At 36.2% G+C, this 20,585-nt stretch overlaps 1 protein-coding gene across 4 annotated transcripts in view; it reads left to right on the top strand.

The window, feature by feature from the left end:
* Positions 1-18,355, top strand: part of MGAT4D (MGAT4 family member D) — a 32,761-nt gene extending 14,406 nt beyond the window's left edge. For 2 of the 4 annotated variants that reach the window (XM_045576385.1, XM_045576386.1), the window contains exons 4-12: positions 405-538; positions 3,013-3,059; positions 4,474-4,587; positions 4,920-4,995; positions 7,440-7,554; positions 9,186-9,316; positions 11,488-11,595; positions 13,006-13,169; positions 17,927-18,355. In XM_045576385.1, coding sequence (XP_045432341.1) covers positions 405-538; positions 3,013-3,059; positions 4,474-4,587; positions 4,920-4,995; positions 7,440-7,554; positions 9,186-9,316; positions 11,488-11,595; positions 13,006-13,020 — 740 coding nt within the window. In that variant the 3' untranslated portion in view covers positions 13,021-13,169; positions 17,927-18,355. Of the gene's footprint in view, positions 1-404; positions 539-3,012; positions 3,060-4,473; positions 4,588-4,919; positions 4,996-7,439; positions 7,555-9,185; positions 9,317-11,487; positions 11,608-13,005; positions 13,170-17,926 lie in introns of those variants that run through there. The other 2 variants (XM_036423997.2, XM_036423996.2) reach the window with 2 other exon arrangements.
* The last annotated feature ends 2,230 nt before the right edge of the window (positions 18,356-20,585 follow it).

The following is a 20,585-nucleotide window of genomic DNA, read 5'->3' as shown; positions in this document are numbered from 1 at the left end:
GGGACTGAGCAAGACAGGCCAGACACGCCCTGGAGCCCTCCCACAGCCCCTTCCCGGCTGGCCAAACCTCCTGTATCCCTCATTGGCCCTGATCCTGTATTGGTGGGGTCCCTTGGCCTGGCCTGCACCCTCTTGCAATCTGGAACCCCTCAGGGGATGTCGGTTTTGGCTGATCCTGCAGGCCAGGCAGAGGGACCTCACTGGTGCGCAAATTCGTGCACCGGGCCTCTAATATATTATAAAAACTAACAGCTTTGGTTGGGATTACTTCTGTAATAAAATTTCAAGCACTATTTATATGACCACATAATTAACCCAAACATAGAAGAAAGCATAGACATTAATGCTAAATTATATTTTTCTCCGTGGTTTGAAATGGTGATGCCATGCTCCGGTGTCTGCAGTGTCTTTTGCACTTGGCATTTCCACTGTTAAGAGACGAAATCATAGTTACCTGAAGCAAACGCTGACCTCACTTATTTCCAGGATGACACTTTCGGAGCAGAAGGACTCTGTAGTGATCGTATCTATTGCAGATGTACGTATGAAAGCTGACGAGCTCCTTGCTCTCAGCTTGCACTCTCCATGCTAATCACTGTATCATTTCAAATTTTCACCTCAAGTTTCAAAAAGCAATTCACAGATGCCTTTTTTAGATAGCAGACGATGTATTTAATACTTTTAAATATATATATATATATATATTTTATTGATTTTTTACAGAGAGAAAGGGAGAGGGAGAGAGAGTTAGAAATGTCGATGAGAAAGAATCATCAACCAGCTACCTTCTGCACACCCCCCACCGGGAATGTGCTCGCAACCAATGTACATGCCCTTGACCGGAATTGAACCTGGGACCTTTCAGTCCCCAAACCGACGCTCTATCCACTGAGCCAAACCGGTTTCGGCAATATTTTTTTTTTTTACACCACCAAGAAAGAATTAAATATGTCAATCTTTAAAGTTCATTTAAATACCACATTTCCATGTGGAGAAATAAGATTATTAAATATGTAACTAGGCCCTGCCAGCATGGCTTAGTGGTTGAGCATCGACCTATGAACCAGGAGGTCATGGTTTGATTCCTAGTATGGGCACATGCCTAGGATGTGGGCATATGCCAGTGTGGGGTGTGCAGGAGGCAGCAGATTGATGACTCTCTTTCATTGTTGATATTTCATCTCTCTTTCCTTCCCTCGTCTCCCTTCCTCTCTGAAATCAATAAAAATACATTAAAAAAATGTAACAAGAGGCCTTACATACTATATGGTATTTACTAACAGAATGTTAAAAGTGATGTTATAGTAATAAAACCTGCCCAGTAAAAGGTTAGAATAGGAATCAAGAGATAATTTATATTAAATAATAACTACCACTAATTGGGGGACTTCTCTCTATATTTGAAGAATTGTAGACAATTTTTATATACATTATTTAGAACCTGCATTACATCTGTAATTACCCGTAAAGGAGGTAGTACTATCCTGATTGTGCAGATGAAGAAATGAGTTTGTGAAAGTAATTTGCCTAGTTATTAATATATCTAATGTTCATCTCTCTAATGGCCCCAAAGTTTTCTATCTCATAGTGCTATATAAGTACTGTATAAATATTAACATGATAAGGCCTTTGGGAGGGGAATCTGGCAACATGTATCAGATTTAAAATGTGTATATCTTTTGTCTCAGAAATCTCAACTCTGGGAAGTTATCCTAAGGAGATAGCCAGGCAAGAATTTCAAAATGATAAAAAAATGGTTTACATTTAAAAATTAGTAGTTGTATAAAAAACTATATATAAATATTAGTTTATATTTACATATAAGTATAAAATATAATAATGGTTATCTCTGGATGTTGGGAGTTGTTGTCCTTTATTCTTTTCTCTATTATTTGCATTTCCTATAATAAATATGTCTTTGAAGGCAGAAAAACTCTAAACAAAACAAATAACAGAAGAACTATTGGGAAAATATAAATAAAAGATTAAATAATCTTTTTTTCCAAATTTAACTTCCTAATATTATAAAGCATATACTTAATCTCTGAAGTGTTTTGTCACCTTTTTGGTATTACATATTACAAGCTTTGTTCATTTACTGCTGACACAATGTACATCTGCCTAAAACATATCGACCAATAAAATACAGGGGACAAATTTTAAATGGAATATATAATGCTTAAGAATTACAACTTTAGCACTGTATTTAAAGTAGAATATGTTTCAGTGTGTAACAATAACTAGAGGTGCAATTTATGGCTGTCTTAAGAACCTTAAGTACTATAATAGAGTTATTTGCATCATGACATGTATTTTTAACAAACAACCTAACTACATACATTCAGAATTGCCTTTTAGAGAACTCAGATTTGACAATGGAATGGTTATTATTTAGAATATTTTCAGAATTTTATATAGAGACTGCTTGTAGACCCTGTGGCTACATCTTGTAAATGTCATTTATTATGTAAAAAAAATAATTTGAGGGAATAAACCACTAAAAACTATTTACAAATGAGTCTGTCATCTAATCTAAGCACAATACTCAATAAAGAGTAGGTGTACAAATTTTGTCAATAGAATAAAATTTGAGAGTTTAGCTGAGTAATACTGTCTGGAAAAAAGTGAAATAATTTCAAAGTAAGCTTATTGTCATATAATACTTATAAAATGAAGATATTTTCAAAAAAGATAAATTCTTTGGGATAAGCCATCTGACATTTAGGGCAAAACTGGCTTAGATGCATACCTTTTGTATACCACAAATTTTTAAGTGTAAATAACATGTAGTGATATTTCATATTGTGACAAAAAGAGAATGACATTTTCATATTCAAGTCAGATCTTTTAGTCTCATGGATACTTTAAACTCCTTTAGAGAAAGTGAAAACACTAGAAATGATTAGGAAACAATGGCATTCCACACATAAACTAGGTTTATATGTAGCAAACATCTATTAATAGAAGTATGGGGCATGCTTAGTTTCATTAAAATATTTTTCTCACTTTTAGAGTAATAAAGAGTATTCAAAATCTGTTGTTGACATGATTAGAAAAACGTAAGTATTGTTGGATACATTTTTAACTGGCTGTTCTTTCATTTTGCTATCCTGTTTATTCTGTACTAGTGACTAGAGACCCGGTACATGAAATTCATGCATGGGGTGGGAGGAGTCCCCCTCAGCCCAGCCTGCACCCTCTTCAATCTGGGACCCCTCGGGGAATGTCCAACTGCAGGTTAAGGCCTGATCCTGGGGACATCCTTCTCACAATCGGGGACTGCAAATATATAATATAATCTTTTATTTATATCCTTCTCACCTGTCTGCCAGCCTGGTTGCCCCCAACTGCCCCCCCATTGGCCTGGTCACCCCAACTGCCCCCCTGCCACCTGGTCACCCCCAACTGCTCCCCCCCCATTGGCTTGGTCACTTCTAACTGCTCCATGGAGCCTGCTGTTCATTCATTTGGTCGTCCCTCACTAAACCCCCTGCCATCCTGGTCACCACACACTAACCACCCTGCCAGCCTTATTGCCCCATGCAGCCTGCTGTTTGGTCGTCTGTCTGGTTGTTTTGGTCGTGACAGCCCTTGGCTTTTTATATATTAGGATCGTATTCGTTTTAATGTGTATCTCTGTGCTCTACAGTTCTATCTCAGCTGTGATGAAGTATAGCTTATAATTTTTCTCCATTATGTAGGTTATCTACCTATTAAATTCCATATTTTTCATGTTGTTATTGTTATAATATCTATTCTCCATGAAATCTATTCTCTCTGTGAGAAGCCTACTGGCTTATCTTTAAAAAACATTCTTGTGTTTTTTACTGTATGAAGCTACTTTCACTGCTCCTGCTTACAGTCTCCTGCTGTATGCAGCCCAGGAGATGAAAACACTGATGAACCAATATGAAACTATCAAGCATGATGTTGTAGAATGGACCCAGCCTTCCAAATCTCTATGTTCCAGTGGGTGATGAAATTGGAAAAAACCAAATCACAAGAGGCTACTATTATTGTGGTGTCTAGGGAGGGCAATATGAAAACATATAGAGTAGATAGCATTTCACATTATCTGAAAATATCAAGAACCACTTTCTTGAGAAGGTAACAATTGGGCTAAGTCTAAGCGTGTAAGTAGCTACTCTTCAAGCAGACAAAAGGAGGAAGGGAATGCCTGGCAAATAGAATTGCCTGGAAGGCAGAAAGGCCAAAGGGGAGCATGTAGATTTTTGGAAAGATAAATACATCCTAGAACATGCATTTTAATTTTTTGATGTCTCTCTCTGATTTATAAAATAAATACTTTGGCTAAGGAGTATTAGTTTTATGATATTAGTATCATGCATCAACATGTGAAATAATTCTAATAAAAATATCATGTGGACATGTATAAGAAAATTCCTCTTAAGTATTTGTTATTTTGATATATCAAATATTCAATTACAAACCTCCATTTACTTCTATTGATAGATTCAAAAGGCAAGTGAAGTCTGGATCCTTAGAGGTAATTTCAATACCTGCCTTTTTTTATCCAGACATGTTACATGCCATGCAGTCAACTGAGGATTTACAAAAACGAAAGAGGTATGACATTTTGAAAACTGTAGCCTTAAGTAATCAACTTCATTTGATGAAATGTTGGAGTCAGCATCTAATAGAACCTATTTCAAACGCAGCCAGCTCCTATTGACTTGCTGGATCAATTCTCAACCCTGTATTCATGTATTCAGTGACAAAAGTTGGTAACATGAAATCAGGAGCATTTACACCACAGAAATGGGCAAAAGCTACAAAGCAGGGCTGACCCCCTGTCTCACACAGAGAGACAGTTGTTTTATGTTTTTAATTTCCAAAGTATGCCTATAAGCAAAATTAAATAATGACAAATATTAACAGATTTTATTACTTATCTTTAGTTGGCAAATGAAACAAGTTTTGGATTTTTGTTTTTTGATGCTGTATGCCCAACCGAAGGCCATGTATTATCTACAGGTATGATCTTGATATAAATATAAAGTAGAAGTTCTCTCTCTCTTGATTCCTTTCTACTTCATTGTATTCCTCCACCCTCCTTTATAATAATAAAATAGAAAATACTCACTATATTAAAACACCGCAAGGAAACTTAAAATTGATTATATATTAGTCTTCTTTCTGGGGTCACTATTAACAGAAGAAAATATGGTTACCAGAAGCAAAATGAAAATAATTTATCTAGAAAAAAAAAGAAAGAAATTGTACTGCCTACATTTGTCTGCCTACAAGTTTATTGTTTTAAATAAACATAATTTGAGTACTTGTTATAAGTTGGACTGTGTATATGCTTATCCTTGATATTCTACATAGCTTCAGATTTTATGGGTAATACTAGTGGCCCAGTGCATAAAATTCATGCACTGGGATTAATTAAAAGGGGATTAATTAGGGGAAATATTTTAATATTGCTATTTGCCCTTTCTCTATAATAGAAGTGACAGTGATGAAAGAAAATTAGTAAAATGTATATAAAAACCTTCCTCCTGTCAGAGTCTGGGGCACACCATGGGAGCCAGAGTCAAGTCATTGCCCACACATGTGCACCTCAAAATCGCATAAGACCCAGACCCAGCCAGGCCCCACCATTGGGCTATATCCAGACTTAGCTGGTCCCACCCTTGTCAAGCCCTGTCAGTTGGGGGGGGAGGGATGCAACCTCAAGTCCCCTGGTGGGCGGACCGGGGGGGGGGGTGCACAGCCTGAGGTCCACTGGCCTGGGTTGGGGTGAGGGCATGCCTTAAGGACCCCCATCAAACTCCATTGGGCGGGGGATGCAGCCTCAGGTTCCCCAGCCTGGTGCCGGGAGGGGCGTGCAGCTTCAGGTCCCCTGTCAAGCCCTGCTGGGCCAGGGGTGCGGCCTATGGTCCCCCATCAAGCCCTGCCAGGTGGGTGGGACAGCCTGAGGTTCCCAGTCAAGCCCTATGGGAGCAGGGGTGGGGAGCAGCCTCAGGACCCTGCTGATTGCTTGTCAAGGCTCTTTACAGGAACTCAGCCTCCACCGTGGGTGCAGCCATCTTGTATTCCAGAAACCCCTACCTTCGCTGTGGGCACCGCCATCTTTGTGGCAGAGTGACAGTCAATTTGCATATTCCCTCTTTCTTATATAGGACTAGAGGCCCAGTGTATGAATTCATGCACAGGTGGGGTTCCTCGGCCTGGCCTGAGGGGATCAGGCTCAAACTGCTCTCTGACATCCCCCGAGGGGTCCTGGATTGTGAGAAGATGCAGACCAGGCCAAGAGACCCCACTGGTGCACGGTCCAGGCTGGGGAGGGACCATGGAGGGCTCCAGGGCATGTCCTGCCTGTCTAGCCCAGTCCCTATTGGCCAGACCTCACCAGCAAGCTAACCTACTGGTTGGAGTGTCTGCCCTCTGGTGGTCAGTGCACTGGTCAGTGATAGAATGGTCAAATGGTCAGACACTTAGCATATTAGGCTTTTATTATATAGGATAGTTATATAATGCCTATGCTGTATTTATGAAGTAAATCAATTACCTATAGTTTTACCCCCTGAGTTCCTGCATATTGTTAAATAGTAATGTTATGTTTCCCACCAGTAAGTGTATCCTCACTACATGAGACACTGTGCAGTTGTGACAAGAGTTTGAAGAATGTCATTCAGGAACAGAGTTAGAAAAAGGCCTGAAGAAAGGTCTTCTCTTTTATTGGAAGAAAATAAAAAACCCTTCTTGATTCCTAGTTAGCAACAATGGAATTGAAACATGACATCCAGCCAGTGTACCTTTAGAAACAACACAGCTCTGTTTTGTGCTCTGGTAATGTGCCTGAGGACTTCCACGTTCTTCTGCTAAGTCATTTAGGAGGCCCCCTGAGTCTGGAGATTATGCATAATATTTATTAAATTAAAAAAAAAAAAAGCCTGTTTGGTATGACTTGGTGGTTGAGTGTCGACTTATGAACTAGGAAGCTATGGTTTGATTTCGGTCAGGACACATGCCCATATTTTGGCTAAATCTCCAGTAGGAGGTGTGCAGGAGGCAGTGATCAAGGATTCTCATCATTGATATTTCTATCTATCTCTTCCTCTCTGAAATCAATAAAAATATATTAAATTTAAAAAGGAAAATCTAGTTTCTATCCTCCCATTGAGAACTATTTTGAGGTTTACTGTCAATCCTCCAAAGAAAATTTAGAGTGAATGAATGTTACATGTCAGCATTCAGGAAAGAAAGAGATAATCTCTGGTTTTAGAATCAGAAAATGAAAATTGACTAACAATAAATATCCTCTGTGAACTAAACTATAAATAAAATTATTACCTTATAAAAACATTTTTCAATGTAGTCTATAGAAAGCATTTTCAATTTTCAAGCTAATATAAATTATTCAATGGAAGCACCAAAGATACTAATGCCTTTTTGTTTTTCCCCCCTCCCAGCTAGAAGATGACATCATAGCTAAAAAGATGTACTTTACAAAAATCACAGATTTTGTACATAGTATCACTTCAAATAATTGGTTTTATATTGAGTTTTCAGTTCTTGGATTCATAGGTAAGCAATGAGTCAATTTTGTGGGGTCCAGCTTTTTAGCATGATAACCTTAAGAGTTCTTAAGAACTTATCAAAAAGTTTGTTACAAAATGAAAAGGAATAGCATGATTTCTACAAAAATACAATTACTTTACTAGTAAAATCACATTCAAGGATCTAAACTTCAGAAAATGTATTTTTAAACCAATTTTTTTTTCTGGATGGGAAATATAAATAAGCTGATTGACATATATGCCTATGTCAAAAATGTTAAGATATTACCTCTTGTTAAATGCTTGCTGTGAGTCTGGCACTCAGGTTAGCTCAGTGACTAAGAAGACTTTACATAGAAAAAGACATGCAAAAAACAGTTGCAGAGAAAAAATTTTTAACTTAGGACTATTGTACTGTGAAGTTCCTATAATTCCTTTATTCCAAAAGTGACATATATAAAAAAAGAAGTATATGAGTTATATTCACCAAGAAAAGTTCCCAAAATTGTGCACATGATGAGATTTTTTAATTTTACAATTGTCTGTGGACTTTTCCTTTTTCTTTCTTTTTTCCCCTTCAATTTTTTTTTTTTTTTTTTTTTTTTAATCTGGCTCTGACAGCAGCAGGCTGAAGTACCACGCTCTCTTTGTGGTGTGTGTTTTCATTGCTCAGGCAGGGGCACTCTCTTATTTTATTCTTTTGTTTTATGCCCAATTCATATTCCCACTTCCTATCACCCCTCCAATAGGTTTTCACTCTAATATGTGCAAAATATAATATAGGCATACATATACCCATCTAAAATATTTGATGTGATCATGTTTGTACCTGTTTAAAATTGACATAAGTGGTGAAGTGATGAACCTCTCCCTGTTACTTATATTTTTGTCCTCAAAACTAGATGTTAAAACTCAGCATGTTGCTTTATGTTTGTTTAGTTCATTGCTTCTTACTGCTGGGTAAGTGCTACCTAACACTCCATTTGGCTCATCCATTCCCAGAGTGGTGGACCTTGATGATCTGCAACTCTGCACCACAAAGAAATGAAGTGACATATATGCCTCCTGGAGTGGGATCACTGAGAGCAAATTAGCTGGGTCTCTAAGTACCGCCAGGTTGCCTCACATATTGGCTGAACAGTGCATATGCCCATAAGCAGTGAGGTGAGCACCTGCTTCCCCATATGCTTGATAACATTTGATTTTTCCCAGCAAAAAAATTTTTTTTTTTTGCAGAGAAATTTTTTTGCAGAGAAAATATTTGCAGAGAAAACAATTTTGTTGACATGTTATTCTGAGAATTTTAAATTCTTTTTATCTTTCTCAGCAAAGTCAGTTATGAGAAAGACAGAAAATATTCACTTTCTGATCACCACAAGGGAACATTGAACAAGGATGATATTTCTTTTTCTTTTATGAATATTTCTTTCATAAAAGAAAAAGAAATATCATCATAGCATGTATGTGATGCTGAAGTCTTTAAGACTAACTTTACAAAGTCTTTTTAAAGTCATAACAGTTCTTTAGCTGATATTTTCTAAAAATATGAGCTTGCTAAATAGGATTTTATAATATACTAACAAAGACAAGGAAAACATAAATATTAAATCAACTATTTCCATCAGTAAATCACTTGCTTTGGTTATTTTTTCTCCATAGGAAAGCTATTTAAATCTGAGGACTTAACTGACTTCATACAATTTTTTTTAATGTTCCACAAAGATAGACCCATAGACTGGCTGTTGGAGGACATTTTTAAGGTGAAGATGTGTAACCCAAGAGAAACTTTTGTGAGTATGTTTTTACTTTGTAAATACCAAATATTTTAGAAGAATACTATCTGTCTAATACATTTACCTAAAATTTGTTTGCCAAACCAAAGGAACACAAAAAGTGAAGAAACAGAAAAAAGGCAATAAAATGGTAAGTCTAAATCCAAACATGTCAGTATTTACTCCAAATATAAACAGCCAAAGTGTACCAACTAAGAGACAGTTTATCAGAATTGAATCCTATCCAATTAATTGCTGTCTGTACTCAATTTAGATATGCTATAGATAGGTTAAAAGTAAAAGATGAAAAAAGAGCCCTAGCCAGTTTGGCTCAGTGGATAGAGCATCAGCCTGCGAACTTAAGGGTCCTGAGTTCAATTCCCTTCAAGCAGGCTTGATTCCCAGTAGAGGGCGTGCAGCTCAGCTGATCAATGATTTTTTCTCATCATTGATGTTTCTCTCTCTCTCTCTCTCTCCCCCTTCTCCTTTGCTCTCTGAAATCAATAAATATATATTTTTGAAAAAGATGAAAAAGATGTTCTATGCAGACACTAGTAAAAGGAAATCTGTAGTAGCTATATTAATATCAAAGTAGATTTCAAAGCAAAAGAAAAATTGCCCAGGGATCAAGAAAGATATTATATATATTGATAAAAGAGTTAAGATGATACAGCAATCCTAAAAGTGTATGCATCTTATGAAAGAGCCTCAAAATACATGAAGCAAAAGATAACAGAACTGGAAGGAGAAATCAAACTGCATGTTAGTACTGAGTAGAAAAGCATTTCAGTAAGCCTGCAATAGTAAAAATTACTATGTATCTAGATTGGAGATGTATTTTAATGAATTTTCTGTAAATACAGTATACAAAATAATTTTCAGGAAGCAGAATAATTTCAAATGTTTGTTTTTAATAGGAGTGATGGCACGGTCACCTTATTTTTATTTTTAAGGAGATTATCCAAATCTCTTTTCATTAACTATAATATTGGCTTCGTTTTAATCCTACACTTTCTACTTTTAAAAAACAAAACCAAACCGAGATAGTACAATTTAGTGTAGGTATTAATGAATATGGGAAGAGAAAGAATAATGTAGTCTGAGGGAAATAGGAAGGTAGGAAAACACCAAAAACTTCATTTATGTTTTGAATAAAGAGAAAGGGAGAGGAAAATTATACAGTATCTCCCCTTTATTTGTGGTTTTAATTCTCACGGTTTTAGTTATCCAAGGTCAACCACAGTCTAAAAATATTAAACGGAAAATTCCAAAAATAACCAATTCATTCGTTTTAAATTGCACACCGTTCTGAGTAGTGTGATGAAACCTTGCGCTGTCCAGATTCGTTCCCCCCAGGACGGCACCAGCCCTTCGCCCAGCATCTCCACCTTGTATATGCTTCTTCCCATTAGTCACTTAGGAGTCAGCTCAGCTATCAGATCCACTTTCATAGTATCGTGTTCAGTTAATCCTTATTTTACTTAATAATGCTACATTCACATAACTTTTATTCCAGTAAGTTTTTATAATTGTTCTATTTTATTAGTTATTATTGTTAATCTCTTACTGTGTCTAATTTAGAAATTAAACTTTATCAGAGGTATGCACGTATAAGAATAAACATAGTATATATAGGGTTTAGTACTATTTGTGGTTTTAGGTATCCACTGGAAGTCTTGCAGATAGGGCGAGGGTGGGTAGGGAGGGAGATTGTACTTGGTACAATAGCCTGGCTTTCTAAGATAGAGTTCATGAAAATACTTGCTTTAATTAAAGCCCTTTTGTATTTCAACTCTTTTGTTCTGTCATTTCTGTGAAGAAAAAGCTAAGAATTAAATGTTTTGTTAAAATTTTTAAAAATTTAATATAGGCTGATGGCTAAAGCATAATAAAGGTATTTCTGTCAGTAAATGCAATAAAAAGAAGTATTTGAGGCCTGGATGGTGTGGGTCATTGGTTGAGTATTAACCTATGAACCAGGAGGTCATGGTTCCGTTTAGGGCGCAGGCTCAGGTTGTAGGCTGGATCCCCAGTAGGGGGTGTGTAGGAGGCAGCTGATCAAGGATTCTCTCTCATCATTGATGTCTCTCTCTCTCCCTCTCCCTTCCTCTCTCTGAATCAATAAAAACATATTTTAAAAAAGAGTTTGTGAGTTTTAAGCAAAGATTATTGTTTCTCTTTTTCCCCAGGAGAAATGTGCAGAACGAAATAAGCAAATTCGTATTCAATATAGACCTTCCCTTTTCCAGCATGTGGGCATACAGTCATCACTTCGTGAAACTAAACAATATTTAAAAGTAAGATTTTGAAATGGTAGTTGAAAAAGAAATAATGTTTTATGAACTTATAAGCTATTATTTAGAAAAGAAGTGATCAGACATGAGCGAGACTGTGAAATATGGTTATTTAGCTACAACTCATCTTATGCCAGACTGTATATTGTGAAGACCAATCATCTTTTCAAGACCCAAGTTATCTATCATGGTTGGAAAATTCAGCCTATGTACACTTTGCCTCACTGTTTCCAGCTGTGCAATTTAAAGAGTAAGACTAAAACAGTGTTTTGAAAATCATAAAGTTAATTATTTTGTTATTTTAAATGAAATAATATTAAAAATTATTTAGGAATATTTCAAAATAAAATGCTCCTGCTATTAAATTCAAATGTATTTTCATTCTTATTTCAGGCCACTATTTACCAGATAAACAAAAATTCAGCAGTTTGTTTTATAGTCATTTGTAAATTTTCCTTCTTTTTGGAAACAATTTGTAATTGACTTCAGCATCTTGGTGGGGTGGAAGAAGCAAAGACTTCAGAGTCAAAACACTGCATTTTTAGTTATGATGCCTATATATATGGTTTTGGGCAAGGCCTACCGCTCCTGTGTGCTCTCTTCACCTATAAACAAGGAGTTTAAATGAGATAATCCTTCAGATTTCTTTTGTATTTGAAATACTATTGACAGGTCTGCACACAGCAAAGCAAATGGTTGCTTTAATCCTTAGTTGAATTGAGAGAAAGGCACATCTGTATCCTCCCATCATTTCATCAATTATTTATGACCTTCTTTCCACCTTCTCTTTCATTGTGTGTTTATTATATGGTTAAATATCTTTATTATGCTTTAGCCTTCACAGTGTAAACTCAGTAAATGTTAGCTATTAGCTTTCAGGGAAGGTAGAATTCAAGATACAAAGTGTTGGTTAAACAAGACAAGTATCAGGGATAATGAAAATTTAACTGTTAGGAATCTTTATGTAAAAAGTAATACCATCAAAATACATGAAACATAGCCATAGATGATACAGAAAGAAGTTAGCCTATGCCATTCTATTTGTTGGTGCTGTTACAATGGGATATTTTTCTCCCATTATATATATACTAGAGGCCCAATGTAAGGGGCTCAGCAGCCCTGGCTTCATCCGGAAGGTCATCAAAATGGCTGTTCTGCTGTCCAGTCTAATTAGCATATTAGCTCTTTACTATATAGGATTTTTTTTGCCGAGTAAGATATTTTAATCTTAACCTTTGTAAATTCACAACAGATTCAGTAGAATGTAAATCTAATCACTAACCTTTTGATGTTATAATCTTAGTTTTTTTTTCTTTTTTTGTATTCCATACCACATAAAATAAATAAGAACATGTAATATCTTAATCCTATGTCAAAGTGATTATATTTAAATTATTTTTTAATTTCTAACAGGATATCTACTATTAGGAATTACATAATTCTAACACCTTTTATAATGATCAGAATTCTTTGGAAAAAAATGGCATAACAAGGATTAGACTATTTTCCAACCTTCTTCATAGTAGATAAGCAACTATGTCATATTTTTAAAAAGTTAAATCTTCAATTATAAACTGGTAAGTATAGAAAAGATATACTGTATAACTATATAGAATATTATCAGATGTTAATCATATTGTATATTCTGTGTATTAGAGTTTTGTACATATAACTTTTTAAATAATATTTTAAAATTTATTTCAGAGAGGAAGGGAGAGGGGGGGAGAGAGAGAGAGAGAGAAATCAGTGATGAGAGAGAATCATCCATCAACTGCCTCCTGCATGCTCCCCTCCCTCCACCGGAGATAGAGCCTGCAACTGGGACATGGGCCCTGACCAGGAATCCAAACCACATGTGGCCAGGCTGTGCATATAATTTTCTGATACACTCCATAATATTCTATTTTAGAAGAATCAATCAGTATTTCCTTTCCCTTTTTTATCATATACCGTAGATATACAGTGAATTTGGAGACAATAGATCTGAGTTTAAGGCCTTATTTGTACCAATAGATACAACAATATGAATGAATCTCTGACACATTATGCTATGGCTTGCCCTTACATTTTCTTAAGAGTGTTTGCTTGTTTATTTTTATCTTTCTCTGTCACATGCTTTCTCAAATATTTAGTGATTCATGATTGTCTGTTGAATTTTAATGAGATCATAAAAAACTAGAGGCCCAGTGCACAAAATTCATGCATGGGGGGAGCGGGGGGTGTCCCTCAGCCAAGATTGCTCCTTCTCACAATCCAGGACTGCTGGTTCCTAATTGCTCACCTGCCTGCCTGATTACCCCTAACCCCTCTGCCTGCTTGCCTGATCGCCCCTAACCACTCCACCTGCCTGTCTGATCATCCCTAACTACTCCTGGATGCCTGCCTGATCATCCCTAACCACTTCTGCCTCAGCCCCCACCACCATGGCTTCGTCAGAAAGGACGACTGGAATGATGTCCAGAAGGTCTTTCGGCTGTCCTATCTAATTAGCATATTACGCTTTTATTATTGTTAATATTGGTCAATTTTGAGTGGTGGCAATATGGGTAAATTTTCTTTTCTTGCCTGTTCCCCACACTACACATATCCTCATATTTATTTATAAAAATGTAAGAATGAAGGAGGCTTCCTAGGAAGTTTTGGCATATAGGTATATAGAATTTGTTAGTTTGCAAACTGTACTAGTGTACTTAAGTGGCTAGGTTGCTATTTGTGTGTGTGGGTGTGTGAGAGAGAGAGTGTGTGTGTGTGTGTGTGTGTGTGTGTGTGTGTGTGTGTTTGCCTAGTGGTTTGAGAGAAGGAGCACCAGCGTGCCAGGATGCAGGGTGCTTTGTTCTGGGCACAGGTGCTTGCTTTGGTTTTATCAGATGGCTGATTCCACTTTGGTTAGAGAAGCCTGGGTATGTGTGCGTTGCCTGAGCCAGAAAGTCCTGGCTGCTTAGGTTTGGGTAGTCAATGCTTCTGACACAGACTCTCATTTTATTCTCACGGTTTACCCAGTTTAGCTCCCATCTTTTGCCAAATCTGCCATCTCCACTGTAGCTCCCAACCATGTGTCTAGGCACAGATTCCTCATCCCCCTCTTTGTCAGTCCGTTCTCTCCCATTACGTTTATCTCTCTCATCAGTTTGATGAAAGGTCTCCTAGGGTAAGAGTCCCCCTGCATCCTTAACCCTTTGGAGTTTCACCTTTTTAATGCATTTACTGTCATTGCATTGAGGTCTAGCCATCCACCATCTTGAACCAAGAGTTTGGATATTTCATTTCAGTTTTAAACTTTTCTTTTTCTAATCCTCACCTGAAGATATGCTCATTGATTTTAGAGAGAGAGAGAGAGGAAGAGGTAGAGAGAGATAAACATTGGTGTGAGAGAGAAACATTAATCAGTTGGCTCCCATACATGCTCCAACCAGGGTGGGGAGATCCAAACTCACAACCTAGGTATGTGCCCTGACCAGAAATCATACCTGAAACCCTTTGGTACATGGGACAGTGCTTCAACTAACTGAGCCACCTGGCCAGGACAGCTTTTAAAAAAATTCAATTTTATTAAGTAAAATAAGATTTACTTGTGGGCCCATAGAGATTATCTTCCTCTTTTCTTTATTTAGGACCAACATTTTTCTTATGTTTTCCTTAATATTCATTCCATAATTCAGTCTTCTTTTTTTAAACACAACTTTATGTAAGTTTTTCCCTAGCAAGTTAAATTATATATTACATGTCTCAAAAAAAACCCTTTTAAATGTAAGCTATAGTTTAATAAGCAGAAAAAAAATAGTTTATCTACTTTGTAGTTCAAAAATAATTTAATGAAACAACTTTATCTTAGTGATACTTTTTTTTAGTTTTTGAAATGTAAAAATCTTGCCCATTTTCAATTTAAAGGTTCGTTATCATTTTCTTTTCTACATCTATAATAAACTTCCAAAAATTTCTTTTAGAAACAACTAAAATATTTTAGTACCAATACTTTCTGAAAGCAGTGGAACTTATATAATTTGATAAGCTTCCTCCTACGTGAGAAGTCATTTTCCTTTTACTGCAGTGGAAGCAGTTGAATTAGTATAATTTGCTTTTGCTTCCTCCCATATGACAAGTAATTTGCCTTTTACTGCATTGCTCTGGGCATAAGGCAAAGTATTTCCATCTGTTGGAGATATACTGTAAAGAACTTACAGTTACTTTGAATTTCAGTTAAGTATTGACTTTGTGTGTGTGTGTGTGTGTGTGTGTGTGTGTGTGTGTGCGCGCGCGCACGCGATACATTTGTTTTGTAATTGTTGCTAAATCTAAGCATAGTTGGAGGTGATGGAGGGAGCCATAAGTTTATGCCCTTGACATGTATTAACCAATGACATATGGAATGTTTGCATTTTCTTTAAAACTGTTAAAGTTTTATATCTCTCTTATATAAAGTCACATGTGACAAGTTTCTCTCAGAATTTGGAATTAGAAAACAGAAATTCTTTGCCAGAGAATTGTCAGGGTTCTTTTGGTTCATTGTGAGTTTTTCCCCCCCTCTTTGGTGAACAAAAAAATCCAAAACTAGTTTTATGGAAATATATAATACTTATCTTATATTCACAGCATTATTCTCCATTCCTCATTTTACATTTATTCTCTAGTTTTCTTTCCTATATTTCTGTTAAAAGATTATTGTATTTTCTTGTTTCCCTAAATATTTTCTTTATTGATACTTTAAATTGTAAAAATAAAATAAAATGGAGGTTTAAAATATTTGTACCTTATCTAGAGCAGTTTGTTGGCTGTAATAACAATCCAACAATACAGATTTCCCAGTGGTGGAAATCTACTTTGAATTATTTTAACACCACGGCAATATTAAAACTGACATTGTCTCATATATCTCAAGAGTTATATCTTCTGCCAATGTAATCTTCTCTATTTAATAGGTGTCAAAAGGACAGAAAAATGAAAGAATATAATCAAGTATTTGTCATGAAAATAATTTCATCCTCTTGAATTAATATTTCTAGATGTTACAGTTTTATAATTTTTTAAATCATAGTTTACATTCAATATTATTATGTTTTAGTTTCAGGTGTTCTGCATAGTGGTTATATGATCATATAATTTACAAAGTGTTCCTCCCGATATTTCCAGTACCCACCTGGCACTGTACATACTTAATATGATATTACTGACTTTATTCCCTATACTGGACTTTACATCCCTGTGACTATTCTGTGACTACAATCTGTAATTCTCAATCCTTTCACCTTTTCACCCATCACCCCAATATCCCTCCCGCCTGGCTACCATCAGTCTGTTCTCTGTATCTATGAGTCTTTTCTGTTTTGTTCATTTATATTGTTCTTTAGATTTCACAAGTACTGTGAGTGAAATCATATGGTATTTGTCTTTCTGACTGACCTCTATTTAAAAATTTTTTTGCTATTTTTTTATTATGGTATTATATGTGTACATATCTTTCCATTGCCCCCCCTACTCCCATACATGCCCTCTCCCCCTTGCCAGAGTTTTTCGTCCTTTGGTTTTGCTTATATGCATGCATACAAGTCCTTCAGTTGATCTCTTACCTCCCCCTTTTACTCCAACCCTTCCCAGCCTTCCTGCTGTAATTTGACAGTCTGTTTGTTGCTTTACTGTCTCTGTATCTTATCTTTTGTTCATCAGTTTATAATGTTCTTTATTATCCATAAATGAGTGAGGTCATGTGGTGTTTCTCATTCATTGACTGGCTTATTTCACTCAGCATAATGTTCTCCAATTCCATCCAGGTTCCTGCAAATGATAAGAATTCCTTCTTTTTTATGGCAGCATAGTATTCCATTGTGTAGATGTACCATAGTTTTTTGATCCATTCATCTGCTGACGGGCACCTGGGCTGTTTCCAAATCCTAGTTATTGTAAATTGTGCTGCTATGAACATAGGGGTGCATATATCCTTTCTGTTTGGTGTTTTTAGCTTCTTGGGATATATTCCTAGGAGTGGGATTACTGGGTCAAATGGGAGTTCCATTTTCAGTTTTTTGAAGAAACTCCATACTGTTCTCCACAGTGGTTGCACCAGTCTGCATTCCCACCAGCAGTGCACAAGGGTTCCTTTTTCTCTGAAACCTCGACAACACTTGTCTGACTGACCTCTTTCACTTTCTAGGTACACCCATGTTGTTACAAATGGTAAAATTTCTTTTTTATGGCTAAGTAAACTCCATTGTATTTAGGACCACAGCTTTTTTTATCCACTTGTCTATTTATGGGCGCTTAGGTTGCTTCCATTTGAAAGAATATATCCACCCCTATGTTCATTACAACATTATTTACAGATTTGTTATTTGTATTTCAGGAAATATGAAACTAATAATCATAACAAGAAGAAACTCTGTAGTACCTTGGGACCTCAGAAACTGTGCTTTCTAAATGGCATATGTCAGACATTGTACTAATGAAAGTATATAATTATATAGAAAAGGAAAAAAAACAGTGAACAAACTAGTGGAATTGAAAGTATTAAACATCCCTTATGTCTAGAAAAATTAGAACATTTTTATGATGTTTGTACTCTTAAAATTTAATATTAAAATAGTAAAGGCACAGAAGCTTTTAAAAATTGAGAAATGTATTTTGTTGACATAGATAGTGATGCTATTACATAATCTCAATAAATAGCTAAAAGTTCAGAAACTTGACATTCAGTATGAATTGGTGTATGTCCTAATACATTTTATTAAGACATCTAAAGAAACAGAAAGCAAAAGTTGAAGCAAGCCAAGGTCTGATAAACTTATGCCTAAATGCCATTGATCTGATTATAAAACATATTGATATGTATATATTCTGATAGTCATTCAGTTCTAAAAAAAGAAAGACTTCATACTGTCTCTTATTACCTTTTTAACTCATTAGTTATTTGGGAATGTGTATGAGTTTTTAAAAGTATATATTGATTTGCCACATTTTATTGTTGATTGCTTATTTAATTACATTGTTAGAGAACTTTCTGTAATAAAATTTGAGAACTGTTTTGAATTCTTACGTTTCATAAAAATTTGAGATGTATAGTCTATATATGTATTTTAAAATATGTTGCATTAATTTGTTTTTATAAATGTATTATGCTTTTAAAATGTATTCTTAAAATATTCCTATTTATTGTGTACAGGACTCCCTTATGTCAGCCTTTTAAATGTACTTGTTCAAGTCTTTTGAGTCCTTACTAATTTTTGTCTACCTGGTCCATCAGTTTCTTATAGGAGTCCATAAAGATCTCCTATTCTTTTTGTTATTCTATTGAGTTTTAGTCAGGTATGAAAATCTTAATTCATACTGCTGTTTTATCCTTGAATGCCAAAAATGCACATTTATCTCAGTATGAAGTGTATTACATATCAATGTATAAAGAGAATATGCAAGATGAACTGTTCGTGTGTCCATTTCATTCTCGCCTTTTAGAGAAAAAGAAGTTATATCTCAAAGCTGGTGAGGGGGAGTGAAAAAGACACTATATGTATGTTAAAATAGATTTTAATTTGACTTAAATTGTGAATTTTTAAAATTAAATTTGCCAGAGCATATTTCAAGCTAGTATGAAAAAATTAAAGCTAAGTCCAGGTACAGCATTTTTTGAAAAGATGTCAACATTCCTTGAAAAGGTGCCTACTTGGACTTCATAGTCTACCACCCAAGACTCAAACAAAACTCCTGAAGGGGTAGGACCAGAAAGTGGGACAGTGTTAAAGGATGCTGTCTGACATATCACTGACTGTGACTGAAAAGCTGAGGTGATTCCCAAAGGAATGCTGCTTTGGCGCTCAGAAAGAGGCATTTGAATGCTGACCAAAATACCCGAGTGGCAGATGCTAGAAGGAAAAAAAAAAAAGAAGTTAAATGACAGCCTTGAAGATTAACCCCATAGCTGCTGTCTTAATGGACTGATTGCAGAATAAGAGTTGTGGTGGTCAGCACAAAGCATTTCTAGAAACTCTTCCTAATGTGACCAGGGGAGATGTCCCCGCTTCCATTCCCATCCCCAATGCTGGGTGTTTGAGGGTCTCACTCACCCACATGGCCTCTGGTCTGAGGTCAGAGGGAGGAGAGGTTTGGAGAGCTTTGGACACTCATCTAGGATATAGCAGAGTAAACAGTGCTGATTGGTTGGTTTGGGCATTTGGTTTATAGCTTTCATATTGACTTTGCTTCTTAGAAATACTTTTTTTTTTTTTCAAACCTACACACGAAGGCAAATTATGTTTAAGCTTCTGACTCACTATAGCAAGTAATTTTGTAAAAACCACATTCAAACCAGATTTAGTGAAATCTTTTTTTCTTAAACACTCTTTTTTTTTTCCAAGTAAAAAGAAGTTCTGCAAACATTGAGACATAATTGAAATTCTGTTGCCCAAATGTCTCTCAGGTATTGAGATAAATCTACAACACTTGCACTATTTACTATTGAAATAAGTAGTCATGTGGTAATAATACTAATAGTAGTCGCAATTGTAAATGTGGTCACACCCATGGTAGAAGGAAAAGAGAAACCCTCTACTCACTTGGGTGTAAAACTGTCTTGGAGTTTGTTATGTACTCTTAACTGGACCCTCCACCCTCTGGCAGAATTGCAACAACTATGAACAAGCCAGAGGCCCAGTGTACGAATTTATGCATGGGTGAGGTCTGGCCAGCCCACCCTGATGGGAACCCATCCAGCCAGGTCCTTGGAGGGGGGTGTCAAGGATGATTGGTGTCTGGCACTGCCCCTGATTGGGGTGTTGGGGGCTAATTGGGGGTCAGGTCAGCTGGGGAGGGGGGTTTGCATTTGGTGCCCAGATCAGGCTGGTAGGCTGCCACAGTGCATGTCATAGCCACTGGTCATTCTGGTTGTTCTACCTTTCCAGTCATTGGGCTTTTATATAAATATATAATGGGGACTAAATCTGGGCAGGCTTTTCCCATTAAAACTATCCTATGCTTTCCCCCCCTTAATTACCTTAAAATCTATTTTTATT

Source organism: Pipistrellus kuhlii, unplaced genomic scaffold, assembly GCF_014108245.1.
Source record: "Pipistrellus kuhlii isolate mPipKuh1 unplaced genomic scaffold, mPipKuh1.p scaffold_m20_p_8, whole genome shotgun sequence".
Classification (NCBI taxonomy): domain Eukaryota; kingdom Metazoa; phylum Chordata; class Mammalia; order Chiroptera; family Vespertilionidae; genus Pipistrellus; species Pipistrellus kuhlii.
Note: the sequence above shows the minus strand (reverse complement) of the source record. Positions and strands in the feature narration are given on the sequence as shown.